The 15936-nt window shown below is 42.6% G+C and overlaps 1 protein-coding gene across 1 annotated transcript in view; it reads left to right on the top strand.

Annotated features, from left to right (window-relative positions):
* Positions 1–15936, top strand: part of acaca (acetyl-CoA carboxylase alpha) — a 274803-nt gene that overhangs the window by 223911 nt on the left and 34956 nt on the right. Inside the window, exon 51 of the mRNA XM_080210370.1 lies at positions 137–249. Coding sequence (XP_080066496.1) covers positions 137–249 — 113 coding nt within the window. The remainder of the gene's footprint in view (positions 1–136; positions 250–15936) is intronic.

A 15936-nucleotide genomic window follows, 5' to 3' on the forward strand; every position in this document is an offset into this window, starting at 1 on the left:
TCCCCCTCTTGAACTGAGTGAGTTCCTAGTTATTCAGAGGTCCAGACTATATATTTTTTTAAATGCTGTGACTTTAATTTATGCCTTGAATAATTGCATGGTTAATTAGCCTATAAATGGGTTTTGCTTATTACAGAGGTGGTGTACTGGAGCCAGAGGGGACGGTGGAGATCAAATTCCGGAAGAAAGACTTGGTGAAAACAATGCGGCGAGTGGACCCCGTCTACATGAGCCTGGCTGAGCGTTTGGGTGTGTACAATTTAATTTCTATCCCTTTCCCCACCCCCACCCCCTCCCCAAGTTTCGTATGGATTAATGCTTGAACCTGTGGAGAGCCTTCGTACGGATGGCTGGTCTCATATTTAAATGCATTCTTTTGATTCATTAACACACTGTAGCTTTTATTTATTATTTTAAATCAGTTTTCTCACAGTTTAATTTGATTACAGCCTGGAGGTGACAGGCCTTGGGCTCAACTTGAGGAGCTCATTTGTGAGATTGTGATCTGTATGATCTACCGTCATGGTTACCAAATCTAAATTAACAAGCAATTATTTTTTTTAAACTCCCCAGTTAATTTACTTAGCTTCACCTCTTTAGAGTGTTATGTGTCTTTGGAGCCCTGTTGCCCTGGCCAAAAGGTTGTAAAAAGTGATGCTCCCAGTTGTCTGGCAGTATAGCTGTTGAATTCTTGTAGATGTGTGAGTGAATCCCCAAAGCATCAGTTGCTGATTCTTCTCTCCTTTTCCATATGGAAACTACTAGATTTCTTCAACTTTACTGAGATCATAGAGGGGTGGCCTAGTGGTATTATTGCTAGACTATTAATTCAGAAACTCAGCAAATGTTCTGGGGACCCGAATTCAAATCCTGTCACGGCAGATGGTGGAATTTAAGAACATGAGAACATAAGAAATAGGAGCAGGAGTAGGCCATCTAGCCCTTCGAGCCTGCCCCGCCATTCAATAAGATCATGGCTGATCTGAAGTGGCTCAGTTCCACTTCCCCGCTTTCTCCCCATAACCCTTAATCCCTTTGCTGATCAAAAACCTATCCACCCGCGTCTTAAATATATTTAGCGAGGCAGCCTCCACCACTTCAACGGGCAGAGAATTCCAGAGATTCACCACCCTTTGAGTGAAGAAGTTCCTCCTCAACTCCAATCTAAACTGCACCCCCCCCCCCCAATCTTATCTTGAGGCTATGCCCTCTAGTCCTACTGTCCTTTCTGAGCGGGAAGAGCCTCTCCACCTCTATCCTATCCATCCCATTCATCATCTTGTACGTCTCAATGAGATCCCCCCTCAGCCTTCTAAACTCTAATGAGTACAGACCCAGTCTATTCAGTCTCTCTCCGTAGGCTAGCCCCCTCATCTCTGGTATCAGCCTAGTGAACCTTCTCTGCACTCCCTCCAAGGCCAGTATATCCTTGCACAAGTGCGGTGACCAAAACTGCACACAGTACTCCAGCTGCGTCCTCACCAGTACCTTGTACAGTTGCAGCAAGACCTCCCTGCTTTTGTATTCTATCCCCCTCTGTATAAAGGCCAACATTCCATTCGCCTTCTTGATCACCTGCTGCACCTGCAGACTGGGTTTTTGCGATTCGTGCACAAGGACCCCCAGGTCCCTCTGCACTGTAGCATGCTGCAGCTTTTTGCCTTTTAAATAATAATCCCTCCTCCTATTATTTCTACCAAAGTGGATTTGAATTCAATAAAAAAAAAATCTGGAATCAAAAATTTACCGATGACCATGAACCATCGTCAATTGTCGGGAAAAACCTTTCTCATTCACTAATGTCCTTTAAGTACTGGGATTCTGTGTACAGTTTTACTTGAGAAAGGATATACTGGCACTGGAGGGAGTGCAGAGGAGATTCAATAGGTTGATTCCAGAGTTGAGAGGGTTGGCTTATGAGGAGAGATTGAGTAGACTAGGGCTATGTTCGTTGGAATTCAGAAGAATGAGGGGAAATCTTATCGAAACGTATAGGATTCTGAAGGGAATAGATAAGATAACAAGCAGGGAAGTTGTTTTCACTGGCGGGTGAAACTACAACGAGGAAGCATGGCCTCAAAATAAGGGGGAATAGATTTAGGGCTGAGTTGAGGAACAACTTCTTCACACGAAGGGTTGTGAATCTGTGGAATTCCCTGCCTAGTAAAGCGGTTGAGGCTACCTCATAGAATGTTTTTAAGGCAAGGATAGATAAATTTTTGAACAGTAAAGGGTTATGGTGAGTAGGCGGGTAAGTGGAGCTGAGTTCACGAAAAGATCATGGTCTTGTAGAATAGCAGAGCAGGCTCAAGGGGCCAGATGGCCGCCTACGTCCTTACCTGGTCTGGCTGACATGTGACTCCTGATCCACAGCAATGTGGTTGACTCTCAGTGATCTCTGAAATGGCCGAGGAAACCATTCAGCTCAAAGGAGACTCGGGATGGGCAATGAATGTTGGCCAGCCAGTGATGCCCACGTCCTATGAATTTTTTAAAAAAAAACCTCCCCTGGAAGCATGAGCCAGTGATTCATTAAGCTATGCAGATCAGGAGGGCCTCAGGTTTGACTCCCCAAGAGCGCTGCGTGCTCTCTAAGTAGGTTAGCTTATTGACAAGTTATGTCAAGGCTTATATGCAGATGATGGGTACTCAGAAGAAAATAGAGAGGGTAATCAGTGCAATGAAACTGTATTCCAGTAAGGAATCACTGTTTTAGAGGAGGAGTTAGTGAGAATAAGAAAATGTGGTGGTCCCTCCCCAGAACTCATTCCTACCATTTTGTGACTAATATAACCAAAGCTGCAGTTGTTGTTAGGTGAGGACAATGTTCAATATTTTTCACAAATCATCTGATACTGCATCAGTCCATGCCTGTGTGCAGCAAGATTGAGACAACATTAAGGCTTGGGCTGACAAAGTGGCATGGTAACATTTGTGCCAGGCAATCACCATCTCTAACAAGAGAGAACCTAACTATCTCCCCCTTGGCATTCGATGTAATTACCATCACTGAATCACCCACCATCAATATCCTGGGGGATGCCGTTGATTGGAACTTTAACTGGATCAGCCATATAGCACTGTGGCTACAATAACTGATCAGAGGCTGGGAATTATATGCGATGTAACTCAACTCCTGACTCCTCAAAACCTGTCCACAATCTCCATGCACTCCAGCCAGGAGTGTGATGGAATATTATCAACTTAGATAAGTTTTAAAAAAAAAAAGAACTGCTCCAACAATAAAGAAATTTGGCACTATTCAGGACAAAGCAGCCTGCTTGATAGGGACCTCATCCACCATCTTTAAAAATACACTCCGTCCACCACTGATGCACATTGGCAACATTGTTGCAGCAATCTTCTAAACCTGTAACCACTATCACCTAGATTGGGCAGCAGATGCACGGAAGCACCACGATGTGCCAGTTCCCCTCCTGGCCGCACACCATCCCGTCTCTGAACTATATCGTCGTGCCTTCATTGTCACTGGGTCAAAATCATGGAACCCTCTCCCAAAAAAGGGAGGCTACCTGAGTGTACTTGACAGGTTCTCTACGTGGCATACAAATGTTCGGGCAACATTTGGGTCTTCATACTGATGACCAATTGATCTTCTCTGGCAACTCAAACAGTTTTCGGGGAGGGGGAGCAGGCCCACCCAATTATGCAGCTCCACCGCTCCAAACTGCCAATAGACTGTTGTACCTCCCTTGGTGCGTTGCGCAAAAAAAAACACTTGAAGCAATCTATTCACATGTGCTCTTCTTTGGGGATGAATGCTGCGAACTAGTTCGGAAGAGTATAGAAAAGATTAATCGCTTTAATTTCTTTCAAAAAGTATATGCATTTCTAATAGTTCAAACTCTGAAACCAACCAATTATAGATAATATTTGAATGCAGAATTTCATTGTGAGGTACTTTTATAAAATCGTGCTCTACAGAAAATCCAACGTGGGATTACATTTTAAACGAGCATGATAAAGAAGCTCCTGGCACAACACAGGAAAACAACGTCCCCATCAATTCTTCACTTTATTTATTTTGAGCACACAAACCGAAGGAAAATGCTCAAAAAATGATAGCTGTCCTTTCAAATCACAGTTTAAGTAAGCGAAAGAGCTTGTCACTTTGAACAACTTGCATTCAAGAGCTGTAAAAGCATTAGTTGTTGATAAAGACCTCAGTTGGATGAGTCATAATTGCTCTCAACAAAGAATTTGATTGTTAAAAACCCGGCCTAATGGAAGGAGAGCAGCTACTGCAGCCCTGTAGAAGCTCTCTCGCACAAAGAATTGCATAATTTTGCTTTTATGGCTAATTTAAGATTTTTTCCAAACTCCTGGTTATTCTGGATCACTGACCTTTGATGTTTACCTCACTCCATTTGCTACAAACAAGCAGTTAGACTGTGGTTCCTACTGAATCCAATAGTGGCTTAATTTGTCTTTCACCTCATACTTCAGGCTTACTGTCTATTACAGAGAATTTTGGAGCCATTTAACCCCTTAAAAGACTGAATGTCTGTTGCAGATCATCTTGTCAAACTCTGCGCTGGTAATCTGATGCCAGTGTGGAGATAATGAGCAATCATGGGCAAGAACTTTTACTCCTCCATGGGACTAAAGTGGTGATTATTCACGGGCTCAGGATTTCAGCGTCTGTTGCTCTAGCTTAGCTCAGTTTGGGATTGGTTGGGTTCTCCCACTGAAACAGTACCCTGAAAGGCTGCTTAACTGGTCGTTTGTCTTATTTGATGTAGATGATCTCTTATGCTCAGATGTTTGCCTACTTGACAACAGTGGCTGCACTTCATTGAATATGAAACGTCTGAAGTTCCAAAGTTTTTTCCAGTTTGCAACATTCGATATTTACCAGTGCTTTAATAGCAGAGAGGGAGACCGTTGAGCTTATCGAGTACATACTGGCTCTCTGTAGAGTAACTCAGTAGTCCCATTCTCTGCTCCATTCCCATAGCCCTGTAAGTTTATTTCCCTCAGATGTCTGTCTGATTTCGCTTTGAAATAATTCATCATGTCCATCTCCATCTCTTGCTACGTTTAAAATGAAATCTTCCCCTCATACCCCCTGCATCTCTTGCTTAAAATTGTAAATCTCTCTTCCCCAGTCCTAGTACAATAACTAAACCTGTCATAATCTTGTGCACCTCATAACAAATTCCCCCTTCAATCTCCTTCATTCCAAGCAGAAAAGCCCCAACTTCTTGAACCTAAATTGTAGCTAAATACCCTCATCCCTGAAGCACTTCCGCACCTTCTCACATCTTTCCTAAATTGTGGCGATCAGAACTGGACACAATGCTCTTGTTGTGGCCATAGTGGAGTTTATACTGGTTTTAGCATATCTTCCCTACTTTGTGACAAGATTTGAAGCTGATTCTCCCTATTTACAAATGGTATTTCCATTCATTCCCTTGAGCAAATCCTACTTTTTTTCAGCACCTTCAGTAATTCTCATTTATATTAGGGGGAATTCCATGTCCATCATCCTCTGGCAACCCCACCAGCTCCAACTATTATCAAGGCCTAGAGCCAGAGGTCTTTTCGTTGACTGCCAATAAGTTTAATGAAGATAGTTAATTAAAATGGAGTGTTCCAATTGGCTGGCCAGCAGGCATCAATTCTCACGAGTGCCCCACACTCTTTGACAGCAATTTGAATATTTGAACAGCATGCCATGCATTCTTCAGGGACCACTTTCGTCTGAACCAACTACTAATCACTTTAATTTAGGAATGGGGAGTCTCAACCTGCTAAAAACACTGAGCTTTCCAGCTTTGTCTTCTCTGATATAATTCCAGAAGTTTTTACAGCCATAGGTATTAAAAGCTATAGCTGCTGAATGGACAATATTCTGATTGTCAACATGGTTTGGGATCAAGCTCTGATGGGAAGCCCCTGTTAACACTATTTTTTCTTCTTACTTGGCTTGTTGGTTGGGTGAAAAGAAAAAAGGTAACGCTTCTGTCAGCAGGAGATGGTTATTCACTAGGTTCCTGCATGTTAAATTGTATGCAGCACAAAATGGAGTCATAAGTGCCAGCATTCTCAGTTGAGTTAGCTGAAGTCAGCTGGAGTAACTTTAAAGACAGTGCAATTGACCATGTCGTCCCTTAGCTGGTGAGGAGATTGTCAGCCAGTGCTGCTTCTCCTGATTGCTATATTGTAACACCCACGATTGAATATGCTACTTGCACATGGATGGTCCACTTTGGTGAGGTACCAAAGAGCAAGTGGCTTCACTACAGACCGAGAAACTGAACAGGGAAGAACAAAAGAGTTTTATGTGTATATTTTGGATTTAATAAAGTATTTCTTCTGGGGATCCCTCTAGAATTTGGACTGGGGAACTATCTTCAAGGAAGACTGTCTCCAAGGAAAATTGCATGATGACATTTTTTAGTCAGGGGAAGAGGGAAGTATGTCATTTCATTATTGGAACATGAAATGTGTGTGAGGTAGTGATACATTTTAACACTTACATTAGTTTCCAAATAGAGCATTTATCAAAAACTCCATTCAGTTAGATCCCTTTAAAGTTTATAGCCTGGAGAGGTCTAAAGGCCCTGAAATGCTTTTTTTAATATTTTGTTCTAATCTTGACAGAGCAACCTTTGTGCATTTCATTTAAATTAATAGCTGAGCACCAACCCATGTAGGTCTCCTGAGCTTCCCTGTGCAACATGGTGGTCATATTGTGAAAGACTGCAACCCACTTATTCCCTTGCACAACAAGAGGCTTATGATACGACTGCAGATTTGTAGACTGGCAATTTTACTGGTTAGTGATGCCATCAGTTGCCCGCAGGTCTGGCTATTTAAATACAGGATTTAGCCAACAGAGATGAGATCATATGTATGCAGTCAGCTATCCTATTGTGATGAAAGGTGTATTTCTATGTCAATACAAGTTTCACTTGAGAGGTATGAGATTTTGACTTTAGACAATAGCATAAAACAGGTGATCGGATCAGCTATCTGTTAAATATCTCACTCGATTTTTCATTTCTAGTCCAAAATCACACATACCTCCCCCCCCCCCCCCCAATCCCCCTCACCCCCAGTTGTTTTAATCCCTTACTCTTGTTTTGAAATATTTCTGCAATTTAGTCTTGCTCGTTTACCTGTGTTTTACGCAATATCATCTCTTTAAGATGCAGCTAATTGGTCATCTTTTACTTGTTTTTGCTAGTAGTATTATCCATAAATTCTGGTCAGAATGATACAAGTCAAGATTAATTTTATAATCCTGTTTAATTGGCTGGCATATGGGATGACATGAAAATGTGCAGTTCCTGGTCAGATATTACTTGTCATTTAATTATTAGAATTATTTCAGAATTTATTTGGAGAAAATTTTAGTCAAGCCCTATATATTTGAAAATAAATGTGCAGACACATTTTAGCAGAAAGATGGAAAGTGCTGTCGACTTGGCCTTTAACCCTTTGGAAAGCATTCACAGGGGAAATTTAACAGTCTCTGAAGGAGCTAGGATCAATCAATGACTGATTATGTTCTCATTCTGTGCTGGATTGATCTTTTACTGAACTGATGATAACAGGCCTTTGACTGCTTCAAGAGGCAACCTGAGATGGGCTTTGACAGGATTGGTTGTGACAGGGATCAATCTGAATCCTGCTAAGTGGTGTGAAAGGCAGGCACCCCAAAGATCTGAGAAAGCTACTGAGATTCATTGGGATGCACTTGGTGATGGTGAATTTGCTCTTTCCAAAGAAACCTTTTTGTTTTTTTCTAACTGTAACAGAGAACCAATATCAGAATTCAGCGGGAGAACTGAGAAATCAGCAGATGCAGCCCTTGAACATTTGCAGTTGGTTGAAAACAAGAGAATGATTTCTTTATGTGGTAATGAGGGTGGCAAAGAAGAAAGTGGCAGGGCATATCAATACAGGAATGACAGATTAGAACAGACACTTCATTTGAAACAAAAAATACAGAAAACCACTCCTGTTTAATACAGTGCCTTATCAGAATTTGCATCATAATTTTCTACTACTTTATAAAATTGCACCTGTGTAGCATTTTGTGTGTTATAAAATAAAAATATTATTGAAAAGACATGCCTGGCACATGAGAGAGAGCCATGCATCAGGTTGCTTCAGAGCACAACCATCATGATTACTGAGCCAAACGCACCTGCCTGAGTTTGAAACTGATATAAATGTCATGGTAGCATATTGATCATTATGCCAGTGGAATCTCACTCCTTTTGTTAGATATTTCTTGCTGGTATGAAATCAAAATGAGTTAAAAAGAATAGCCTAGTCAGATAGCTGAACTGTCTCCAGGCAACGGAGGATGCCAGCGTAACACCTGGACATGTAAGGAGAGGGTTGGGTTAGCATACGAGGACAGCTTTGAGTTCCATTTGAACAGGTACCAAGTCAGCAGAGTTTGAGATCTGAGCTACTTTCCAGACCCTTTGCTCCAATGCAGCTTTTGATTTCTGAATTGGTAGGAATTCGACTGGCTGCAGCATGAACTGGCCTAAAGTGCCTGGGTGAGAAGAAGGGACAGTTGTGGGGTCTGTGGGCCTCATCTGAGTCAATAATGACCTGTATATGCATCACCAAAAATAAAGTTCCCGGGCCATCTCTACCAATGGTCTCTTAAGGACTGCTGGTTAGGACGCATACCACTGGGCACAATGAGCATGATGTGCACTCTGGCCACTAGTACCTGAAGATTGCAGTTGGGGTCTGACAGCTGTATGCCACCCTGATATGCTTCTTCACAATACCCTTGTTTAAGACAGGAAAGCTTGCTTACCTGTTCACAGACTTGTATCAGACTGGCCTTAACTATGAATGAAGTGCTGACGTGTTTAATTTTCCTTCTTTTTCCTTTGAAATTTCCAGTTGCTGATTGCTCATTTTTCTGAGAAACATCATTCTATAGAGTTTGTTACAGAACTTGAGGTTTACCCTGGTGAAGATGAAGGAACTCAAAATATGTTTCTCTCTGCATCAAACAAAATAGTTAATCCCCTTAAAGCCAGATTGCTAACTAATGCCTGTGCATAGGAGGGAGCATCCTGTAAGCATGCTCCCTTCATCTTGTTATGTTTTACACCTGTACCCACCACAGCCTTATATTCAACCATATCTTCTGTTCCCAACAGCTTTTCAGCCTGCATTCAATCCACTATTCTTTGTCCAATTTGTAAAGCATTTTGTAACCTTTTCTGTTTGCAGGGCAATATAGAAACCTTAATAGTTAATGCAAAATCATAACTCCTATTCCTGATGTATTGCTATTCTGTACAATGGGGGTTAAACAATAGTTAAACCTCCTGGAACACCAGAACCGGGGCAGATTACAGCTTTGCGTAAGGAGTGAGATTGTTCTTTGATGATGGGTGCAAAAATAATGGTGAATTGGCAACCCATTCGTATCCCGTCCCATTCTCTACTGAAGTCGATCAAAAATTTGGCATGACTTAATCAGGCTGTTGATTTGCTTTATGTTCCTTTCATGCTATTGTTGAAGACTAATTTCACCCGCATTAGTTTTTATTATACACATTCTTCCAATATTTGTTTCATTCCTTTTCTTCATGAAAATGACAGCATAATATTTTGTTGTTTCTACAGTATTCATCTTCATTATTATTTTAAAGTATTACTATACCAGTATTACTAGACCACTGTAGGGAGTTTATTTTTGGATGTCCTTTCACTGGTACTGTAGTTTTTTTTGCATTTGACCACTCCATTCGGTGCAACTAATTACCCATTTCCCAGAAAGTATTTTTCCTCACTAGCATCTGTGCAAAAATTCATAACGTATCTGGGAAAGAAGCAGAAAACCCTTTGCAGATTATAGCTTTATTATCCATTTCTTCTACCAGACACTGATTCTTTTTGGAAGACACAGAATAGCACTGTATAAGATGTTGATTGCCACCACAACTTGTATTTAAATAGTGCCTTTGATGTAATAAAATGTCCCAAGGCACTTGGCAAGAGTGTTATCAAACAAAATTTGACACTGAGCGACATGAAGAAATATTAGAACAGATCACCAAAGCTTGGTCAAAGACTTAGGTTGCAGAGACTGTCTTAAAGAAGGGTAAAAAAGGAAAGATTAAGGGAGGAGATTCTTGAACCTGTTCTCTACAGTTGAGAGCAATGAGGAAACTGTTAAAATTTGGATGATCTAGAGACCTGACAGAGGAATGCAGCTATCTCAGAGGATTTGAGTTTATTTATTAGTGTCACAAGTAGGCTTACATTAATATTGCAATGAAGTTACTGTGAAAATTCCCCAGTCGTGTTGTGGGACTGGAGATTACAAAGATGGAAAGTGGCAAGACCCTGGTGTTGCTTAACCAGGAGCCAGTGAGTACAGGGTGATGGCTGAATGGGATTTGGTGCCCAAGACACAAAGTAAAATACACTGGAACCACTACAATAAACTAAGATTTTTCTAACACACTGCTTTCTTTTTCATATTACTTGTAGAATTTATCTGGTTTGGTTGATTCTTTTAAGAGGTTCTAACAAGCACACTTTAAAAGCTACATACAGATTCTTTATATTCTTTATAAGGATATAAAAAGGAAGAGGCTGGCTAGGGTGAACGTTGGACCCTTAGAGGATGAGAGGGGGGACTTAGTGGTAGGGGATGGGGAAATGGCTGAGGCCTTGAATAACTTTTTTGTTTTGCTCTTCATGGAGGAGGACATGAATAATTTGCCAGGTGTTAGCGATGGAAAGATGGTAGGACAGGAGGGTCTCAATGACATTATTGTTACTAGAGAGGCGGTGCTCGACAGACTGGAGGGACTGATTGTGGACAAGTCCCCAGGACCGGATGGAATGCATCCAAGGGTTCTGAAAGAAATGGCGGAGGTGATAGTGGATGCCTTGGTGGTTATTTTCCAAACGTCGCTGGATTCCGGGGAAGTGCCAGAAGATTGGAAAACGGCTAATGTTACGCCGTTGTTTAAGAAGGGTGGCAGGCAAAAGGCGGGGAATTATAGGCTGGTTAGTTTAACATCTGTTGTAGGTAAAATGTTAGAATCCGTCATCAAGGAGGAAATAGCGAGGCATCTTGAGGGGAATTGCTTGATAGAGCAGACGCAGCACGGTTTCGTTAAGGGGAAGCCGTGTCTGACAAGTTTATTGGAGTTCTATGAGGATGTGTCTAGGGCGGTGGATAGAGGAGAGCCGGTGGATGTGGTCTTTCTTGATTTTCAGAAGGCATTTGACAGGGTACCTCACAAGAGGTTATTGCAGAAGGTAAGGGGGCATGGAGTTGGGGGTAGGGTGTTAGCGTGGATAGAGGATTGGCTGTCAAATAGGAGGCAGAGAGTGGGGGTCAATGGGTGCTATACGGATTGGCGGTTGGTGAGTAGTGGAGTGCCCCAGGGGTCGGTGCTGGGGCCTCAGCTATTTACCATTTATATAGATGATCTGGAGGAGGGAACCGAGTGTATGGTGTCGAAATTTGCTGATGACACCAAGATTGGTGGAATGGCAAATTGCGCGGAGGGTGTGGAGAGCCTGCAGAAGGATCTAGATAGGCTGGGCGAATGGGCCAGGAACTGGCAAATGGAATTTAATGTTGGCAAGTGCGAGGTGGTCCACTTTGGTAGGAATAATGGTAGGAAGGACTATTACTTACGTGGCGAAAAACTGCAGCAGGCGACGGTGCAGAGGGACCTCGGGGTCCTTGTGCATGAGTCGCAAAAACCCAGCCTGCAGGTGCATCAGGTGGTCAAGAAGGCTAATGGGATGCTGGCCTTCATAGTGAGGGGGATTGAATATAAAAGTAGGGAGGTCTTGCTGCAGCTGTATAGGGCACTGGTGAGGCCGCAGCTGGAGTACTGTGTGCAGTTTTGGGCGCCGTACTTACGCAAGGATATTTTGGCCTTGGAGGGAGTGCAGAGGAGGTTTACTAGGCTGATTCCAGAGTTGAGGGGGTTGAGCTATGAGGAGAGGCTGAATAGATTAGGCTTGTACTCGTTAGAGTTTAGAAGAATGAGGGGAGATCTCATTGAGACGTATAAGATGATGAATGGGATGGATAGGATAGAGGTGGAGAGACTCTTCCCGCTCAGAAAGGACAGTAGGACTAGGGGGCATAGCCTCAAGATAAAGGGGGTGCGGTTTAGAACAGAGTTGAGGAGGAACTTCTTCACTCAAAGGGTGGTGAATCTCTGGAATTCTCTGCCCGTTGAAGTGGTGGAGGCTGCCTCGCTAAATATTTTTAAGACGCGGGTTGATGGGTTTTTGATAAGAGAGGGGATTAAGGGTTATGGGGAGAGGGCGAGAATGTGGAACTGAGCCACGACAGATCAGCCATGATCTTATTGAATGGCAGGGCAGGCTCGAAGGGCTAGTTGGCCTACTCCTGCTCCTATTTCTTATGTTCTTATGTACTGCGTGCAGTTTTGGTCGCCGCACTTACGCAAGGATATCTTGGCCTTGGAGGGAGTGCAGAGGAGGTTTACTAGGCTGATGCCGGGGTTGAGCTATGAGGAGAGGCTGAATAAACTAGGCTTGTACTCGTTAGAGTTTAGAAGAATGAGGGGAGATCTCATTGAGACGTATAAGATGATGAATGGGATGGATAGGATAGAGGTGGAGAGACTCTTCCCACTCAGAGAGGACTGTAGGACTAGGGGGTACAGCCTCAAGATGAAGGCGGGGGGGGGGTGGGGGGGGACGGTTTAGAACGGAGTTGAGGAGGAACTTCTTCACTCAAAGGGTGGTGAATCTCTGGAATTCTCTGCCCGTTGAGGTGGTGGAGGCTGCCTCGCTAAATATTTTTAAGATGCGGGTTGATGGGTTTTTGATAAGTGAGGGGATTAAGGGTTATGGGGAGAGGGCGGGAAAGTGGAACTGAGCCACGACAGATCAGCCATGATCTTATTGAATGGCGGGGCAGGCTCGCAGGGCTAGATGGCCTACTCCTCCTATTTCTTATGTTCTTATATTCTCTTTGAAGACCCAAGAAAGAAGCTCACAATTGAAAATAAGTAGGCTATTTATATTGCAACTGTCCATGAAGTTCCAAAAGAACTGCCAATCGAGTGCCTTTAAACAATAAGACATAATGATCATATTTAAACTTGAGTTACTTCATACTCAGATTAGCAGGTTCATGCCTACAAGACTATACCTCTGGAAAACTGATCAAGTGGTGAAATGGTCCATGCCTGTTTGCAGCAAGACCTGGACAATATTCAAGCTCTGCTGATACATGGCAAGTAATGATGCCTGGCACTTATAACCAAACGTTGTCTGGCACAAATAAGCACCTCCAAAAATAGAGAACTTGGTAATCTCCCCTTTGTAATCACTGATATTACTATTGCTGAATCTCCATGATCAACATCCCAGTGGTAACCATTGACCAGAGACTTAACGAAACCATCCATAGAAATGCTGTAGCAAAGGAGGATGTCAGAGGCTGGGAATTATGTGATGGATAAGTCTCCTCCTGGCTCCCCAGGGTACAAGTTAGGATATACTGAAATACTCCCCACTTGCCTGGATGAGTGCAACTCCATCATCACTAAAGAAGCCCGCCTCCGTCCAGGACAAAGCAACCTGTTTAGATGACAACCAGTCAACATCGTTGCCATTCACTCCCTGCACCACCAGTACAGAGTCGCAACAGTGTACCTTCTACACAAGTATTGCAACAACTCACCAAGGCTCCTTCAACGGCATCTTCCAAACCCACAACCTCTCTAACCTAGAAAAACAATGACAGGAAATGCATGGAGATATCACCACCTACAGATTCTCCTCCCAAGTTCCATACCATTTTCACTTGAATTGTTCTTTGACTGCCACTGGGTCAAAACGCTGGAACACGCTCCCTAATAGCACAGTGGGTATGCCTACAGTAGGGCAATAGCAACACAAGATGGTGATGAGACACCATCTTATATAATCATAGAATCACTGCAGTGCAGAAGGCGGTCATTCAGCCCATCAAATCTGTACCAACTCTCCTGTGGAGCATCTTACCCACCCCATTCCCTTAATCCCATGCATTTACCCCACTATTCCCCCTAATCTACACATCTTGGAACATGAAGGGGCAATTTAGCATGGCCAATCCACCTAAACTGCTCATCTTTGGACTGTGGGAGAAAACCATAGCACCTGGAGGAAATCCACACAGACATGGGGAGAACGTGCAAACTCCACACAGGCAGTCAGCCACCAAAGGCTGAAATCAAATGCTGGCAGTGTGAGGCAGCAGTGCTAACCACTTATCCACTCACCACTAAGCCCCCCTTATCTAAGGCAGTTGAGGATGGGCAATAAATACTTGCCTTGCCAGCAATGCCTGCATCTCTTGAATGATTAGAAGAACAAAACCTGAGAGATATTTTCATTATAAACACTAAATAGCACTCAGTGAATGGTACAAACACAAACTCACTGTTATAGCTGATCAGGTAGTCTATTGACCACATTAATCATCTGAAAACTAAATTGCTTGCATTTGGATTGCACCTTTTACATTCTTGTGCTGTTCCAAATTGCCTCCCAGCTAGTCAATTACTTCTGAAGTATCGTCAATGTTGTAATGTAGGGGTGCCGAACAGTTAAGTTGTTCATAGCAAGCTCTCTCTAATAGCTTAGGAGTGTTGCTTGAGAATAACCAGCTCAAAGCTCTTCTTGAAATCGCACCATGGAACTTTTAACATTGCCTGAATAAACAGTCAGGTCCCTCAGTTTGATGAAACTGATGGTCTTCAATCTTGATTGTGTGCTCAAGTTTCTAGAGTTGGGTGAGAACCCACAGTCTTCTAGTGGAGCAACCCAGGGAAGACTTAGGTTTTAAAATATTGCTATGTTCTCCCAATGTTGACCCTCTGCAGTTGGAGGGAACTTAATCTGGGGTTGTTGGCAGCTGCACAATACTTGCATATTGCAATATCAGCACCCAACTAACTTTAACATAAACAGAGCCTTTCCCTTGTTGGAGATAGTGAATCCATTGATTGCAATATTCTAAAATTCCCTGGATGCGGGAATGGTTCAGGTGAATTGGAAAAATGCTCATATAAAGCCGTTGTTTAAAAAAAGGAGGGATGCAAAATGTAGGAAACTATAGGACAATTAGTTTGACATCTGTCAATGGGATATTATTAGAATCCATTATTAAGAAAATAAGAGCAGGACATTTAGAGAGTCAAAATGCAATCCGTCAGTGTCAGCATGGTTTTATGAAGGGTAAGTCATGTTTGACTAATTTGCTTGAGTTCTTTGAAGATGTAACATGCAAGGTGGATAATATGGATCCTGTAGATGTCATATATCTGGATTCCAGAAGACATTTGATAAGGTGCCATACACAAAGTTAATACGCAAGGTTAGTTCACATGGGATTGGGGATCATTTATTAGCTTGGATAGAGGAATGGCTAATCAACAGAAGGTGGAGAGTCAGGATAAATGGGACTTTTTCTGGTTGACAAAATATAAACTAGTGGAGTGCCACAGGGCTCAGTCCTCGGTGCCCCAACTATTTACAATCTACGTTAATGACTTGGATGCAGGGATAAAAGATACTATAGCCAGATCTGTAGATGACACTGAAACAGGTGAAATAGTAAGGTGTGATAATAAAATAAAAAATTTACAAATGAATATGGATAGTGAACGAGGCAAAATTTGGCAGATGGGGAGTAACATAGATAAGTGTGAGGTTATCCATTTTGGTAGGAAAAATACAAAGACAAATTATTATCTAAATGGAGAGAAACTTCAGAATGCTTTGTTCAGAAGGATCTGGGTATCCTTGTGCATGTATCACAGAAAATGAATCAGAAGTTTGCAGCGTGGAAAGAGATCCTTTGGCCCAACTTGTTCCATGCTGCTCAGTTTTTACCTTAAGCTAGTACCAATTGCTCATGTTTGGCCC

The sequence above is a fragment of the Carcharhinus amblyrhynchos genome, chromosome 23, assembly GCF_965287045.1.
Source record: "Carcharhinus amblyrhynchos chromosome 23, sCarAmb.v2.hapA, whole genome shotgun sequence".
Lineage (NCBI taxonomy): Eukaryota > Metazoa > Chordata > Chondrichthyes > Carcharhiniformes > Carcharhinidae > Carcharhinus > Carcharhinus amblyrhynchos.